We start from the raw sequence: 19,390 nt of genomic DNA on the forward strand, positions 1-19,390 counted from the left end.
GGATAGACAGAGTGTCCAGGGGACAGGAGGGGAAGAAAGATCCTTCACTGTACATACAACTTTTATCTTTTGACTGTCAAACCAGGCAAATATGCTAATTACTTAAGAAAATTTTAAAAGAAAAGTAATTCAGATTATCTTTATAAAGCAATAAAATATTTTAAATTTGGGTTATAAATAGTGTCCCCCAAAGCCAACTCTGATGGGTCAAGTTTGCTAGAGATTTCAGAAATAAGGTTCTTAATAACATATTCCTTCCTGGCGGTTTAGCTAATATTCCTTAGAAGTATTTTGACAATATTAATTAGCAGAACACCACTGACAGAAAAAATAAACTCTGATATAATTAGTACAAATACTTTATGATCTGTATATTATAGCCTATCTGTTGAATTTTACTTGAAAACCATATAGAACAATTCTAGGCTTTCCCCAACATTACATGATTTATGATCAGTGATAACAAGGACTGTTAATATGCCTGAAATGTAAATGCTTGATTTTATTCATTTTTCAGATCATGTACCACAGAAATCAAAAGTTTTTCTTCCATATTTAAGTTTATAAACTCTGATATGAGAGGAACCCAAAGATCATCCACCAGAAGCAGCTGGAATATCTAAACCTACTTCTCAACAATCTAAGCCTGGTTGCTACCTTCAAAGACTATAAAACCAAAGACTGAAGTTGCCCTAATTAAAAAAACCTAAAATTTACAGACTATATAAACTAAATATGTATATGGCATAAGCACAAGGATACATAAACAAAGAATATTGCCCAACATTCCAGTTCTACAAGGATTAAGTTACAACCCACTGCAGTCACCCACTGACAGGGCCCCCAGAGGGGAATTCAGGACAGAGAAAAACAGGATGGAACATTCTGTGTTTTAGATATATGGTCCCTAGACAGTTAAGATTCATATCTAAGGAAGAATTTGAATGACCCCAGATTCTTGCATCTTCCCATACATAGAAAAGCACTTAAATCATTAACTTGAGATGTCTGTTCCTTGTGATTAGCAGTAATCTTTTATGCTTGCTACTTGTATTTCCCAGCCAAAAAATTTATATACTGGCTCCTCCCCTGTGGTTTTGGAGCAGTTCCTCAGAGCTATCTGAGAGGCTATCTCCCAGCTATAGTCCTCAGTAAGACCCTCAATAAAACTTCACTCCCAACTCTCATATTGTGTGTCTTTCTTCCAGTTGACAAGTATATAGAAATGTATACAGTTAAATGGCCGATTTAAGAGGGCTTAGAGTTCCCAAAGACACTTGGTTAAATTCTCCTTCATTGACTTAAGCCTTGCATTCATGATACATTTAAAGATATTTTCTGCTCCACAATAAATTGTGATATTAATTATTATTCTCAAGTTCAAGATAATTAAACTTTCACAAAAAGATAAATATCACATTTTTGTAAGCATTAAAACAGGCAATGTCAGACAGCACTGTCTTTTAATTTCATGTGAAAGAATAAAATTAGAACACTCCCTAACACCATACACAAAAATAAACTCCAAATGGATTAAAGACCTAAATGTAAGACCAGACACTATAAAGCTCTTAGAGGAAAACATAAGCAGAACACTCTTTGATATAAATCGCAGCAAGATCTTTTTTGAACCATCTCCTAAAGTAATGAAAATAAAAACAAAAATAAACAAATGGGACCTAATTAAACTTAAAAGCTTTTGCACAGCAAAGGAAACCATTAAAAAAATGAAAAGACAACCCTCAAAATTGGAGAAAATATTTGCAAACGAAGCAACTGACAAGGGATTAATCTCCAAAGTCTACAAACAGCTCATGCAGCTCAATATCAAAAAAACAAATAGCCCAAAGAAAAAATGGGCGGAAGACCTAGATAGACATACAGATGGCCAAGAGGCACATGAAAAGATGCTCAACATCACTAATTGTTAGAAAAATGCAAATCAAAACTACAATGAGGTATCACCTCACACTGGTCAGAATGGCCATTATCAAAAAAACCTACAAACAATAAACGCTGGAGAGTGTGTAGAGAAAAGGGAACTCTCCTATACTGTTGGTGGGAATGCAAATTGGCACAGCCACTATGGAGAACAGTACAGAGATTCCTCAAAAAACTAAAAACAGAACTACATTTGACTCAGTAATCCCACTCCTGGGCATATACCCAGAGAAAACCATAATTCAAAAAGATACATGCACCCCAATGTTCATTACAGCACTATTTACAATAGCTAGGACATGAAAGCAACCTAAATGTCCATCAACAGAAGAATGAATAAAGAAGATGTGCTACATATATACAGTGGAATATTACTCAGCCATAAAAGGAATGAAATAGTGCCATTTGCAGAGATGTGGACAGACCCAGAGACTGTCATACAGGGTGAAATAAGTCAGAAGGAGAAAAACAAACACCGTATAATATCACTTACATGTGGAATCTAGAAAAATGGTATAGATGAACTTATTTGCAAAGAAGAAATAGAGACACAGATGTAGAGAACAAACTTATGGATACCAAGGTGGGTGGGTGGGATGAAGTAGGAGATTGGGATTGACATATATACACTACTAGGTATAAAATAGGTAACTAATGAGAACCTACTGTATAGCACAGGGAACTCTACTCAATGCTCTGTGGTGACCTAAATGGGAAAGAAATCTAAAAAAGAGGGGATATATGTATACGTAAGACTGATTCACTTTCCTGTACAGCAGAAACTAACAAAACATTGTAAAGCAACTATACTCCAATAAAAATTAATTTAAAAAAATAGGCAGTGCCTGCAAAGTTCCTAAGATTTAAACTTGTCCAAAATCTGTCAGCTTGGTCTTTTACGTTCCTACCAGTTAAATATACCTCAAATGAGTTAATAAAATTATAACTGGAAATCATCACCATCAATCATTTCTTCTCCCCAAAATGGCTATAAAAGAGGCCAGAACATTTCCTTCAACATTCCAATTGTGAGGGGAAAAAAACTCATTCTGCCCATCTACACAAAAGGGTAGGGCCAGATCTACTCAAAACATTGACAAACAAAAAATCTTACAAGTAGAGAAAGAGATAAAATCAATATGGCAATATCTGAGGTAGGTAATATTTTTAGTGGTAAAGGTACAAGGAACAGTATAACAACTCTTGACTGATCTTTCAACTTTTTATATCCTGAAATATTTGCTACATTACTTATTTTAAAATTTAAGATAAAATAACCAAAATTAGATATAATATAAAGAAAGAAGTCCTATCTAGTTTTAGCAAATAGCTAAAATATAAATTTCCTCCTCTCAAAAAAATACTGGATTAACAAAAACTTCCATTGATGCTGAATCCCAAAATACTGTGGACATAATACTCATGAATACTACTCAGAATATTGAAGGTTAATGATTCAAATATTACAGTACACATATAAGAAGAAAAAGAAAACGCTCCAAATAGAAAAAGGAAGAATGTCTATAGCTGCCATCCTTTTTTCTCAACAAACCTATAAAAACAGGTTTACTTCATTAAGCTCTGCCCATACAGTGATGATTCCTTATGAACTATTACCATTCAACAAAATAAAATAAGCACTTTCTTGAGCTCTCAGCAGTGGCTGCCTGTCTCTATCATCTACCTAACTCAGTTTTGACTAGTACTTGCTAATCTGTGTAAATTTACTTCTCAGAGGTTTCTTTTTCTTTCATTAATATCAATTTTTCCTGTGATAGCCCTTCTCAATCACACCAAAAAGTTTGACTGTTTCCCAAATAATAAACAAATATCAGATCATTTAATAGTTAAATAACAGATACAGATAATAAAATACAAATTTTACTTCATCTCAAGGTGGATTATCAGCTAAGTAGATGTCTGTTATATTCTAGCTCTGGTTGAAACCAACACTAGAAACATTAAAATTTGGGACAATTTGTTACAAATAAAATCTAGTAACATTTTCCATATCCATTCATAAAATTTTCTTTTTCTAATTATTATTTCATTCTAAAATGGGAGAATTTGAATTCTGATCAATTCACCATCTTTGAAAATATCAATCTTGGATGTGCAATGTTGCGCAACATTTAGTACCAACATTTTTGGATGTCTAAAACCTCTGTCTCATATTTTTTTAAGGTAAAAAATATTTAAGCAAAAGGGTGAAAGTGTAGGATGTAACTTCCATGATCAAAAGGTGTGGAAATACATTTAGTATTTACTTGACTTTTAAATTTTAGGTCTGGCTTTTCAGCACCTTGACCTAAGGAAAAGAACACATCATTGGTGAAGTCCTAGTTTATAGCAAGGAGAACAAGGATGCTAGGAGTTCCCATTAGAAAAGGACTGAATCTATATCAATTATGAATTTTCTATGAAAATAAACTATTATAAAAGTAAGCATAAATATTATTTCTAGCTATTAATATTATTTTTTTAATTCTTTCAAAAATTAACCTGAAACTTGATCGGGAAATAATTTTCTTACACGTTAAAAAATTGTTTAACTCTTACATTCTTACCGTTCTCTGTTAAATTTAAGAGAATGAAGAACTGCTGGCCTTTTTTGTCTAAGGTTCCACAAATGAAGTGTATCATCTGAACCTGCACTGACCAAAGCACCCTGGAACAAAATGAAGACAAAGTGAGCGATTTACTAATTTATGGGGGGTTTTTTGCGAAGCAAAAACAAGCTAATTTACTGAATTTTTCACTGCTTTTAATGTTATTTGTATTTATATAATGTAGAAATACAAGGAAGGACAATGCACATACTTCAGTCAGGAAGCCTAAGAATGCTAACAGTAGAAGAAGCAGGTAAACTACTGTATATGGATTGGTGAGAATGATTAGTTCAAGGAATATGCATTTATCAATAGAGGGATTATTATTATAAGAATCATTGTGACTATTAAAGATTTCTTATATTTTCTTTGGGAAAAACTAAGTTTAATTTTTTTGTTGTTTTTACTATTTATACATATACCATGTAGCTCTACAGAAAAGCAAATATCCAACCCAGTTTTAAATTGCAATCTGGTCATATAAAAATACACTGTTTGTAAACATTTTCTGTATAGTTAAGAAGTGTATAGTCTTCCTAAAAGAAGTATATAGTCTTCCTTAAAATTTTCTGTATAGTTAAGAAGTATATAGTCTTCCTATATAGTATATTTGACATAATTTAATTTGTTTTCTTACTTCAAAAAGCTTCATCTATGACAAAAGAAAACATCTGTAATAAAAGAAAACATTTCTCCAACTAGAATTCAGTATAACTACAAAAATAATACTAAGATCCTTTTTATACAAAGCCTCCAAATAAAAATGGATCCTACTTCAAATACAATAGGATGGGTTCTACCTATTAGTATGGCAGACACCATATGGGCAGAAAATTAGCTGCCATGTATGACTTCATATACATATTTTAAATTATTTATTTTACTGAGTTAAGTAAGATCATCTTAAACTATTATAAACTATTTATTTTACTGAGTTAAGATCATCTTAAACTATGTCAGAACTTTTGCCATTGAGTTTCCCAGCAAAAAAACATCAATGCTTGCCCTGTCAGAGCCTGAAGCTACTCTAGAGTATTGAATGTGTTCTGTAAAAGTGATCTTGCACAATTATGGTAGTCTGGAGATACCTAAAATTCTTTTCATACTTTACAAAGTACTCGGTTACAAGTAAGCTTTCACAGTTTATTAAATCAATCACAGATATAAAAATGATAAACCATGTAGATGTTAGGAAGAACTATACTGAAATTCCTAGAATTTACTTCTTCTTTAGGAATTAGAGAGAATATAGGAATCTAAATGCTCTTCCATAACAATTCCTACAACAAACATATGCTCATGTTGCCTATGATGGTTCTCGATATTATATACCTATGATTTTAGTCTCAAAGAAAAATAACTTTTAAAACAATAATCATAACCAGAGAGTATAACCATTAAAATGTTTTAAAATGTGTACAAATTGCATATTTGTATATAAATGTTAATACACATATTCAAAGAGGTATACATTGATATATATATTTTAAAATGAACTCATAGATAATTACATTCATGCAATAAAATGTATCCTACACATGCCTTGAGGATTTTTGTGTTTGTCTGCTTTTTTTTGTAAACTGTTCTCAAGTGTTCTACATATTCAAATTAGAAAATTATTAGGACTGCTTGGAAGTACTTGATGAACTACAATTTTTTTTTTTGAGATATAGAATAGTGATCTCATTTCTCAGGAAAGTGGAAACTCATTTGGGATAGGGTGAAGATAGACTATGATATATAAAATAAAACATTGTCTACAGTAAATAGTTATGTGTTATACAAAAGATATAATATAATATGCCAACGGCAATGAAAGTAAAATAAATCAGCAGATGTTCAATAATATCTTAGTGTAATAGCTGAATAAATCTAGGAAGGAAGTCAGTATTAATAATTCTATGATAAAACTAGGAGATAACTTAGCATTTGAGGGAGGTGAACAGAACCACTGAACAACACCAACAGAAACATAAGACACATGAAAGTAAGCACATTGGCAGGGTGTCTAGGGCTCATTTACAAAAGCAAATCCATAAAAAGCACTACTAATGAAGATCTGTGAAAAGATTAAAAACTGAATAAAAACACAGGTCAAGAGGTCAGAAGCTGGGAAGTTTGGAAAAAGGTACAGAAGTTGAGTATAAGGCAGATCGAGGTGAGCAGTTCAGGACAGACAATGTAAACACTGGAAAGATGTTGAAGGCTTGCTTTTATTTCTTCTTAGTTATGTAACAGCACAGAGGCAAACTTATGGCCTTGAAGACAATTCTCAGAGGACAGGACACACAGAAAATCACCTGGGAACAATTTATGCCTGCCAGTAAACATCCATGCAGAAGGCAAAAGGCTGAGATCTCTCAACTAGGAGCTATAGAGTAACACTGAGACTTCAAAAAGGTTGTCAGTCTAGATACTAAAGACTAGTTATTACGATAAAATATTTTTTTAATGTTTCCCCTGCTCTTCCTTATTTCCCTCTCTTGTTTTGGTACCCCACAGCAAGTATGCCTACAACATGAAATATGCTAGGCTGGTCAACAAGGAGAATCTCACAGCCTTATGAGAAAGATTTTTGAGCTAAGAGAAGTAAAAAGTGGACATTTCCCAGTATCACAAATTTTTCATGCCTCAGGTATCTCTGGTGTAAAGTTATATGAAACATTTCACCCATGTTTATGAGTAAAAGTTCTTAGAATATATATATGCAAATATATAGAGATACTGAATAAAAGATCACCATTCATGCCACAAGAAACAACCAGTGATACCTCTTTTTTTTTTCTTTCAATACACTGAGTTCAATCTCCTAAGTGCCCAAATTTGGTATGGCATAAACTCTTAAAACATTTTTGCATTGACTGAATCACTTAATATAAAAGAGTTCAAAAGACTCAAGGATCCATTGTAAAAATATGAGTCAAGAAGGCCTTAAGGGACTTCCCTGGTGGTGCAGTGGTTGAGAGTCCGCCTGCCGATGCAGGGGACACAGGTTCGTGCCCCGGTCCGGGAAGATCCCACATGCCGCAGAGCGGCTGGGCCCGTGAGCCGTTGCCGCTGAGCCTGTGCGTCCGGAGCCTGTGCGTCCGGAGCCTGTGCTCCGCAACGGGAGAGGCCACAACAGTGAGAGGCCCGCGTACCGCAAAAAAAAAAAAAAAAAAAGAAGGCCTTAAGTAGGCTTCAACTACTGCAAGATCTGCAAACTTTCTGAGCTTTACAAACTTTGTCTTTAGGGAGTTCCTCATCACCATAGGTCTATAAAAATAGGAGTAGGGTAGGCAGCCAATTGTTATAAAGCTATGCATATGTATACCAACAAATGAATATGGAGATATATACAGACAAAGAAGCCCAAAGTAGATAACTGAAAAGATTATTTAATGGAAGATAAAGACAAAACATGAAAATTAATGCTGGATTAGAAAACAAATTGGTGGGAGGAGAGTGTGTAGAGGGAGAGTTTAATGGTCAGTGTAGCAATCAAAGGATTTTAGTAATTTTTTAAAAACCATTTAAACAATTAATCTATAAATTATACTACACAATCACAATAACAGGATCTTCTGGTACATACAAAATTTTTCCTTTAAAATTTAATAAACTGACAAATACAGGAGTACAGTCTTTTATGAAAACTGTGACCATGAACAATATTGCATACGTATATATCTTTAAGCATGTAGAAAAATAATATTAAAAAGATTACACAATGTGTGTGTGAGATAGAAATATCTAAGAAAATCCTTACCTCATTGATCAAGAATTGGAGCTGCAGAACAGCTGCACCACTTTCATGTTGACAATAACAATCAACGCCAGGTCTCCCAAGTCTAAAATAATAAAAGTCAAGGATTCTAACATTTTAATTAGCATTAATACTAATGTGTAAAGAAAAAACTAACTTACTTAGCAACTGACATTTGGCTTACTAGTTATCTTTATTTTTGTAAATAAAGAGTTGAAAAATCTTGGTCTTAGTTGATGGAAATTACATTATATAGCATTGCTTGTCAGAAAAATGTCCCTCGTACATAATCAACCCCCCTCAAGAACAGTAATTTTGCATCTACACTCACAGACAAAAGTGTCTTCACAGGAGCTTCAGGATCCAGGTTGGAGATTGTGAAACCCTGGTGCAGTCCAAGAATGAAGACAGCCATTTTGAGGAGACAGGCTTGCACTTAGGCAGCTGACTCACTGACTGTGGTCTCAGCTATAGAAACAGAAATAGCTCTGTACCCCTGAGAACTTAGCTACAGCTCCATTTGGCTCTGGGTCTGTCACCAGTATATGCCACATGTCAAGGGACCCAAAGGAGTCACACTCATTCATGTATCAGGTAACAGGCATAATAAAGAACTTAAAGAACTTGTTCCTGGCTGTAGAACAGGAAGTGACCTTTGAACCAGCTCCAGTCTCACTAGGCTGCGGTGTGGGAACCCCTGAAGGTAAGCCCCTGGAAGTGAGGTACAGTCCGTCAGACTGTGGATTCTGAAGCAGCCTGTAACAGGGCTCCAGCAAGTCCCAGCCACAGTCTAGGAACAATCATGCTGGCAAAGGAACCCTATAGGAAACACGCTTGTCTGTACCCTCTAAGATCCTAAAAGGGGTTTATACTCAGCTCAAGCCCCCTCACTGACAGTCTTCTAGAATTTCTGCTTGCACAAAGACCAGGCAGGAGACACTCCTGTCTCTGTCCCCTGGAGTTCCTGAAAAGGCCCTGTATGTGACTCCAGCTTCCTCATAACTACAGTCTGCCAGTCTACAGCAGTCCTGAGGGTCCAAGGTCTCAGTAGGAAACACACCTGGCTGCAACCCTGGAGAACTGAAAGGGCCCTACACTGAGTCCTAGCCCCTTCCAACTGGAGGCTGTGAACAGTTCTGCTGCCACAGGTACCCAACAGGACACACTCCTGTATGTACTCCCAGAGATCCTGAAAGGGCCTAATACTCCCAACCACAATCCCCAAGCAGTCCTGGCACAGGAACCTGTCAGAAAACATAACTGCACTCCAAGAGATCCTGGAAGGGCCCTATACTCAACTCCAGCCCCTCTGGCCACAGTCAGGGACCAATTCAGCCCATCCAGTGATCTGGAGGGAGACATACCCATCCATGACTGCAGAGCAAATCTTGGCTGTGGAATCTGAAACAGCATTGAGGCTCAGTTCCAGTACCTCTCAGCTACAGTCCAGGGTCAGTCCTGTCCATCCAGGGACCCATCCAGTGACCAGGCAGCAGTCCACCCAAGATCTGGCAGGAGGCACACCCACCATTTACCTGGTAATAGGCTTGCTACCTGGGGACCCACACGTGGACCCCAAAGCAGACCCTTGTCCCAGTCCCACCCTACTGAACAAGGTACTGCAGGTAGTCACATCTACCTGGGGACTGGAAGGGATCCACACCAGCATAAGACCCAGTAGCAAGCCCACAAATCATAGATGCTACTGCAGACCCAGCAAAAGCCTCACAACTGGCTCCAGTGCAGCACAACTGCAATTATGGAAGTAATCCTATCAGCTCGGGAAACAAACAGAACGTCTTTATCTTCTGAAACCAGTCTGTAAAGACTGGAAGAGGTGCTTGCTTCACAAATGCACAGACACTAATATAAGGCTACATAGACAACAAAGAATTATACAAATATGATGCCACCAAAGGAAAGTAATAGAGCTCCAGCAACTGACCCCAAGGAAATGGAAATTTATGATTTCCCTGACAAAGAATGTAAAATCATCATCTTAAACTGTATGAAATGCAAGAAAACACAGATATACAACTAAGCAAAATCAGGAAAACAATTCATGAACTAAATGCATTTAATAAAGAAATGGAGAAATCAAGATGGTGGAGTAGGACATTGGGCTCACCTCCCCCAATGAATGCATCAAAAACAGATCTATGTGTGGGGCAACTCTAGCTGAAAACAAACTAGAGACTGGCAGAAAGGCTCTTTTACAACCAAGGCTATAAAGAAAGACCCACATGGAGTCAGGTAGGAAGGGAGGAGAGGGGATCAGGCTGGGACCAGTTCTTGTAGCAGGAAACAGACAAGAGGAAGGAGATATCACAGGTTGGGAGATCCTCCCTGGGGACTGAGGGGTTTGAACTACATATTGGGCACCCCAGCCACTGGGTTGGACATCAGGTAGATGAGTCCCCTGAGCAGGTTTAAAAACCAGTGGGATGTACCAGAGAGTTGAAAGAAACTGAGACTCCACTCACACATGCTTGCTTACTCCCAGGAACAAGGTGGAGAAAGTAGGCTGAAAACGCCCCAGGGCTCATGCCAGTTTCCCACTACTGCCCCAGTGCACCCCAGCCTGCATCTGGAGACTGCTGCAGCCCCTCTTGCTCCAGCACACCTCTCCACTAGGGCAAAGGCTGCCACTGCTAAGGAATAACATACTTGGAGGTGATGGAGCTGGTGTGCAACCAGCCCTGAATCTGAACAGGGTGAGGGCGGCCACTGCTGGTGTGTGGGAAGGAAGCAGTTTGGGAGCAGCCTGGGGCTCTGACTCCTGTATGGGAATCAACCCAGCAGGCATCCTGGCCCACGGCAGGCAGTTGCTCCAGCTCCTCTTGCTCCAGAGCTGCTCTCCACTAGGGTGAAGGTACACACATTTGGAGGAAGCAGAGCCAGCTAGGGCCAGGCCCCGCTTCTAAACAGGGCAAGGGAGAATGTTTCTGGTGAGCACATGAAGGCAGCGGATCAGAAATGGCCTGGGGCTCTGACTGGCTTGCTGGGACCATACCAGGGCATAACCCAGCCCCACTGGGGGCCGCTCAAGCCCCTCTTCCTCTTATGTTCCCTTCCACTGGGATGGAGGTGCCAACACCGAGGGCAGGGGAGAGTGCACACTTACAGGGAATGGAACCAGCTCCAATCGACACATGGGACTTCAGCTCCAGCATCTTGGGCCCCAAACCCACTCCCATAGGGTGGTGACAGCCACTGAGCATAGAAGAAACCCAGGCTCACACCTGGCTCTGGCTCTAGCCCCTCCACGTCCACCCCTGCCTCCCAGCAAGGTGGTAGCTGCCAGCACACCCAAAGGGAAGATGTGACCTGTGCTCACTTCAGATTAGCAATCCCAAGAAAGCCACTCAGCATGTGAAGACTGCATGGGGATGCTGTCACACAGGACACCCCTGCAAGACTGAAATAGGTAAATGTTTCACCTAATTTTGTAAAGACAAAGAAAGTTAAGTAAAATGAGAAGACAAAGGAATTTGTTTCAAGCAAAAGAACAAGAAACAAAGCCCTGAAAAAACAACTAATGAAACAGAGATAAATAATTTGCCAGATAAAGAGTTCAAAGCATTAGTAATAAGAATGCTAACTGAACTTGGGAAGAGAATAGATGAACACAATGAGAATTTTAACAGGGAACTAGAAAATATAAAAAAGAACCAGTCAGAGAAAAAGAATAAAATAACTGGAATGAAAAACATACTAGAAGGATTTAACAGCAGACTAGGTGATGCAGAAGAATGCATAAGCAATCTGTAAGAAAGAATAATGGAAATCACCCAATCATAACAGTAAAAAGAAAAATAAATTTTAAAAGGTAAGGATAGGGCTTACCTATCCTTTGGCGCAGTGGTTGAGAGTCCGCCTGCAGATGCAGGGGACGTGGGTTTGTGTCCCGGTCTGGGAGGATCCCACGTGCCACGAAGCGGCTGGGCCCATGAGCCATGGCCGCTGGGCCTGCGCGTCTGGAGCCTGTGCTCCGCAGCGGGAGAGGCCACAGCAGTGAGAGGCCCTCATACCACAAAAAAAAAAAAAAAAAAAAGGTAAGGATAGTTTAAGGGATCACTGAGGCAACATCAAGCATACTAACATTTGCATTATAGGGGTTCAAGAAGGAGCGATAGAGAAAGGGGTTGAAAATGTGTTTGATGAAATTATGGCTAAAAAATTTTCAAGCCTGAAGAAGGAAACAGACATCCAGATACAGGAAGCACAGAGGGTCCCAAACAAAATGAACTGAAGAGACCCACACCAAGAGATATCATAATTAAAATGGAAAAAGTTAAAGATAGAGAATTCTAAAGGCAGCAAATGAAAAACAAAGAGTCACATACAAGGGAATACCCATAAGGCTATCAGCTTATTATTCTACAGATTTTGCAGGCCAGAAGGGAGTGGCATGATATATTTAAAGTGCTGAAAGGGGAAACCTACAACCTGAGATACTCTGTCCCACAAGATTATCATTCATAAATGAAGGAGAGAAAAAAATTTCTCAGACAAGCAAAAACTAAAAGAGTTCATCAATACTAACTAAATTGACCCTAAAAGAAATGTTAAAGCATCTTCCCTAAATGGAAAAGAAATGGCTACAACAAGTAAGAATTTATAGGAAAGGAAAAATCCCACTAGTAAAGGCAAATATATAGTAAAGACTGTGGATCAACCACTTAAATAAGCTAATGTGAAGATTAAAAGACAAAAATTGCAAAATCAACTATAACTGCAATAAACAGTTAAGGGATAAATATGAAGATGTAAAATATGACATCAAAAACAAAAAACACGGGGGAGGGGAGTAAAAGATGTAGATCTTTTAGAATGTGTTTAAACTTAAATGACTACTGCTTTGGAAGAAGTAGACATAGTTATAGGTCAACATATATAAACTCCATGTTAACCACAAATCAAAACCATACAATAGGCAATAGGTACACAAAAACTAGAGAGAAAGGAACACAAGCATACCACACACACCCATCAAACCACAGGAGAAGAAATTAAAAGAAGAAGAAAAGAACAGAAAAGAACAAAAACAACAAACAAGTAACAAAAAACAAGTAACAAAATGGAAATAAGTACATACCAATCAATGCTCTCTTTATATGTCAATGGATTAAATGCTCAAATCAAAAGACATAAAGTGCTGATTGTACTTAAAAAAAACCCAGGACACATCTATATCCTGGCTATAAGAGACTCACTTCAAAGCTAAAGGCACTCAGACTAAAAGCGAGGGAATAGAAAACGATATTTCATGCAAATGCAAACGACAGGAAAGATGGAGTAGCAATACTCTCATCAGACAAAATCAACCACAGAAGAAAAAGAAGGGCATCATATAATGATAAAGGGATCAATACAAGTAGAGGATATAAGACTCGTTAGCATATATACAGCTAATATAGGAGCACATAAGTAAATGAAGCAAATTTTAACAGACGTAAAGGGAGAAATTGACAATAATACAATAATAGTAGGGTACTTTAACATCTTCTTACATCAATAAACAGATTATCCAGAAAAAAAATTAAGAAACAGTAGTCTTAAATGACACATTAGACCAACTGGACTTAATAGGTATCTAAAGGACTTTACATCACCAAACAGCAGACTACACATTCTTTTCAAGGGCGCATGGAATGTTCTCCAGGACATATTACACGCTATGCCACAAAACATGTTTAAACAAATTTAAAAGGATAAAAAGACATCAAGCATTTTTTCTGAAAAAAAAAACAAAACTAGAAACTAATACAAAACTAGAGATCAATCACAGAAAGAAAAATAGGTAAAAAAAAAAAAATGGAGACTAAACAACATGCAACTAAAAAGCCAATAGATCAATGAAGAAATCGTAAAATACCTCAAGACAAATAAAACTAAAAATTCAACTTTCCAAATCTATGGGACACACACACAAAAAAAGCCGTTTTAAGAGGGAAGTTTACAGTGATATAGGCCTTCATCAAGAAATAAGAAAAATCTCACATGAACAACCTAATGTACCATCTGAAAGAATTAAAAAAAAAAAAAAAGGAACAAAGCCCAAAGTCAGGAGAAGGAAGGAGATAATAAAGATCAGAAAGGAAATAAATAAAATAGTGACCCCCCCCAAAGAAAAACCAGAAAAATCAATAAAACCAAGAACTTATTTTTTGAAAAGATAAACAAAATTGATAAGTTTATAGCTAGGCTCATCAAGAAAAAAAAAAGACAAGATCCAAATTAACAACATAAGAAACAGGAAAATTTATAATTCATATCACAAAGGTACAAAAAAACATAAGAGAATACTACAGTTATATGCCAATAAATTGAACAACCTAGATAAAATAAATAAATTCTTAGAACCATATCCTTCCAAGACTGATTCAGGAAGAGACAGACAATCTGAACAAACTATCACTTGTAGTGAAATTGAATTTATAATTTTTAAAAGCTCCCAGCAAACAAGGCTCCAGGACCAAACCACTTCACCAGGAAATTCTACAAACATAAAAAGAAGAACTAATATCAATACCTGTCCTTCAAAAACTATTCCAAAATAGTCAAGAAGAGGGAACACTTCCAAGTTCACTCTATGAGGCCATTGTTATCCTAATACCTAAACCAAAGACACCGCAAAGAAAAAAAAAGAAAATTACAAAGGACGGAGACAAGATGGTGTAGAGGGACATGAGCTTACTGCTCTTATGAAAACACCAAAATCACAACTAACTGCTAAACAACTATCGACAAAAAACAAAACAAAATAAACAAAAAAAGCTGGAACCTACCAAAAAAATCGCCTATATCCAAAGACAAAGAAGAAGCCACCATGAGACAGTAAGAGTGGTGCAACTGCTATAAAATCAAATCCCATACCCACCAGGTGGGTGACCCACAAACTGGAAAATAATTTTACCACAGAAGTGAAAGTTCTGAGCCCCACATCAGGCTCCCCAGCCTGGGGGTCTGACAATGGTGGCAAGGGGAGGAGGAGCCCCCAGAGAATCTGGCTTTGAAGGCCATCAGGGTTTGATCACAGGAATTCCAGGACTGGGGGAAACACAAACACCACTCTTGGAGGGTGCATGCAAGGTCTCGTGTGCATCAGAACGCATGGAAAAAGCAGTGATCTCATAAAAGACTGTGCCAGACCTATCTTCTGGTATTGGAGGGTCTCCTGTGGAGGTGGGAGAAGGCTGTGCTCATTACAGGGACAAAGACACTGGCGATGGCAGTTCTGGAGAGTACTCATTGGTGTGAGCCCTCCTAGAGACTGTCATTTTCTTAACACCTGGCCCCACCTTATAGCCTGCAGCCTCCAGTGCTGGAATACCCAGGCCAAACAACCAACAAGATGGGAAAACAGCTCCACCCATCAGCAGACAGGGTGCATAAAGTCTTCCTGAACCCACAGCTCTCTAGACACATCCCTTGGCACAGCCCTACCCACCAGAGGGACAAGGCACAGCTCCACCCACCAGTGGGCAAGAACCAGTGTCCTGCATAAGCCTCTTAGACAGCCTCATCCACTAGGGAGCAGACAGCAGAAGCAAGAAAAACTACAGCAGCCAATGTAAAACCCTGCAGCCAATGTAAAGGAAACCACAATCACAGAAAGTTAGACAAAATGATATATGGCAGAAGAATAAGTCCCAGATGAAGGAACAAGATAAAACCCCAGAACAACAAAGCAAGGTGGAGATAGGCAATCTACCCAAAAATGAATTCACAGTAATAACAGTAAAGATGATCCAAGATCTCAGAAAGGGAGTGGAGGCATAGCTCGAGAAGACACAAGAAATGTTTAAAAAAGATCTAGAAGAACTAAAGAATAAACAAACAGAGATGAACAACATGATAACTGAAATGAAAAATACACTAGAAGGAATCAATAACAGAATAACTGAGGCAGAACAGATAAGTGAACTGGAAGACAGAGTGGTGGAAATCACTGCTGCAGAACAGAATAAAGTAAAAAGAATGAAAAGAAACAAGGACAGTCTAAGAGACTTCTGGGACAACATAAAATGCACCAACATTTGCATTACAGGGGTCCCAGAGGGAGAAGAGAGAGAAAAAGGCCGTCAGAAAATATTTAAAGAGATAACAGGTGAAAACTTCCCTGACATGGGAAAGGAAACAGTCACCCAAGCCCAAGAAGCGCAGTGAGTCAAAGGCAGGATAAACCCAAGGAGGAACATGCCGAGACACATAGTAATCAAATTACAAAAATTAAAGACAAAGAAAACATATTAAAAGCATCAAGGGAAAAGCAACAAATAACTTACAAGGAATCCCAAAAGGTTATCAGCTGTTTCTCAGGAGAAGCTCTGCAGGCCAGAAGGGAGTGGCATGATATATTTAAAGTGATGAAAGGAAAGAACCTACAACCAAGAATACTCTACCCAGCAAGGCTCTCATTCAGATTCCACAGAGAAATGAAAGCTTTATAGAAAAGCAAAAGCTAAGAGAATTCAGCACCACCAGAACAGCTCTGCAACAGATGCTTAAGGAACTTCTCTATAGGGAAAAGAAGAGACCAAAACTAGACACAAAAAAATTACGAATGGAAAACCTCTCTGGTAAAGAAAAACACACAGTAAAGGTAGGAAATCATCCACTAACAAATAAGATATCAAAACCAGCATTCGTGAGAAGAGGAAAGCACAAATGCAGGATATTGAAAATGCATTTGAAATCAAAAGACCAGCAACGTAAAACAATATTGTTCCTATATAGACTTATATCAAAACCTCATGGTAAAAAAAAAAAGACCTCATGGTAACCCCAAACCGAAAAATCTACGATACACATGCAAAAAAGAAAAAGAAACCCAAATACAATGTTAAAATTAGTCATCAAATCACAAAAGAAGAGAATAAAAGAGTAAGGGAAGAAAAAAGACCTACAAAAACAAATCCTAAACAATTAACAAAATGGCAATAAGAACATACATATCAGTAATTACCTCAAACGTAAACGGATTAAATGCCCCAATGAAAAGACATATACTTGTTGAATGGATACAAAAACAAGACCCATATATATGCTGTCTACAAGAGACAAACTTCAGATCTAGGGACACATACAGACTGAAAGTGAGGGAATGGAAAGGTATTCCATAAAAATGGAAATCAAAAGAAAGCCAGAGTAGCAATACTCATATAAGACAAAAAAACATTAAAACAAAGACTGAAACAGAGACAAAGAAGGACACTACATAAAAATCAAGGGATCAATCCAAGAAGAAGATATAACAGTGGAAAATATATATGCACCCAACATAGGAGCACCTCAATATATAAGGCAAATGCTAACAGCCATAAAAGGAGAAATCAACAGTAACACAATAATAGTGGGGGAGTTTAACACCCCACTTTCATCAATGGCCAGATCATCCAGAAAGAAAACCAGTAAGGAAACACAGGCCTTAAATGACACGTTAAACCAGATGGACTTAACTGATAGTTATAGAGCATTCCATCCAAAAGCAGCAGAATACACATTCTTTTCAAATGCACATGGAACGTTGTTCAGGATAGATCACATGCTGGACCACAAAGCAAGCAATGGAAAATTTAAGAAAACTGAAATCATACCAAGCATTTTTACTGACCACAATGCTAAGAGATTAAATATCAACTACAATAAAAAAAAATTGTAAAAAACAAAGCACGTGAAGGCTGAACAATATGCTACTAAAAAATCAATGGATCACTAAAGAAATCAAAGAGGAAATCAAAAAATACCTAGAGACAAATGAAAATGAAAGCATGATGATCCAAAACCTATGAGACACAGCAAAAGCAGTTCTAAGAGGGAAGTTTATAGCAATACAATCCTACCTAACGAAACAAGGAAAATCTCAAATGAATAACCTAACCTTACACCTGAAGCAACTAGAGAAAGAAGAACAAACAAAACCCAAAGTTAGTAGAAGGAAAGAGATCATAAGGATCAGAGGAGAAATAAGTGAAATAGAGACAAATAAAACAATAGAAAAGATCAATGAAACTAAAAGCTGGTTCTTTGAGAATATAAGCAAAATTGATAAACCTTTAGCCAGACTCATGAAGATAAAAAGGGATAGAGTTCAAATCAATACAATGAGAAATGAAAAAGAAGTTAAAATGGACACCACAGAAATACAAAGCATCCTAAGAGACTACTATAAGCAACTATATGCCAACAAAATGGACAACCTAGAAGAAATGGACAAATTTTTAGAAAGCCACAACCTTCCAAGACTGAACCAGGAAGAAACAGAAAATAAGAACACACCAATCACAAGTACTGAAATTGAAACTGTGATTTAAAAACTCCTAGCAAACAAAAGACCAGGACCATATGGCTTCACAGGTGAATTCTATCAAACATTTAGAGAAGAGTTAACACCTATCCTTCTGAAACTCTTCCAAAAAATGCAGAGGAAGGAACACTCGCAAACTCATTCTATGAGGCCACCATCACTCTGATACCAAAACCAGACAAAGATGTCACAAAAAAAGAAAACTATAGGCCAATATCACTGATGAACATACATGCAAAAATCCTCAACAAAATACTAGCAAACTGAATCTAACAATACATTAAAAGGATCATACCCCATGATCAAGTGGGATTTATCCCAGAGATGCAAGGGTTTTTCAATATCTGCAAAGCCATTAGTGTGATACACCACATCAACAAATTAAAGAATAGAAACCATATGATCATCTCAATAGATGCAGAAAAAGATTTTAACAAAATCCAACACCCATTTATGATAAAAACTCTCCAGAACGTGGGCACTGAGGAACATATCTCAACATAATAAAGGCCATATATGACAAACCTACAGCTAACATCACAGTCAAAGGCAAAAAGCTAAAAGCATTTTACCTAAGTTCAGGAACAATAGAAGGATGTCCACTCTCGCCACCTTTATTCAACATAGTTTTAGAAGTCCTAGCCATGGCAATCAGAGAAGAAAAATAAAAGGAATCCAAACTGGAAAAGAAGAAGTAAAACTCACTGTTTGCAGATGACATGATCCTATACGTAGAAAATCCCAAAGCAGCTACCAGAAAACTACTAGAGCTCATCAATGAAT

The 19,390-nt window shown here is 37.4% G+C and overlaps 1 protein-coding gene across 1 annotated transcript in view; it reads right to left on the reverse strand.

Moving 5' to 3' along the window:
- STXBP5L (syntaxin binding protein 5L) overlaps positions 1 to 19,390 on the reverse strand; it is a 368,748-nt gene that overhangs the window by 270,756 nt on the left and 78,602 nt on the right. The window contains exons 4-5 of the mRNA XM_060149320.1: positions 8,299 to 8,380; positions 4,509 to 4,609 (exon numbers count right to left, since the gene is read on the reverse strand). Coding sequence (XP_060005303.1) covers positions 4,509 to 4,609; positions 8,299 to 8,380 — 183 coding nt within the window. The remainder of the gene's footprint in view (positions 1 to 4,508; positions 4,610 to 8,298; positions 8,381 to 19,390) is intronic.

This window comes from Lagenorhynchus albirostris, chromosome 5 (genome assembly GCF_949774975.1).
Source record: "Lagenorhynchus albirostris chromosome 5, mLagAlb1.1, whole genome shotgun sequence".
NCBI lineage: Eukaryota > Metazoa > Chordata > Mammalia > Artiodactyla > Delphinidae > Lagenorhynchus > Lagenorhynchus albirostris.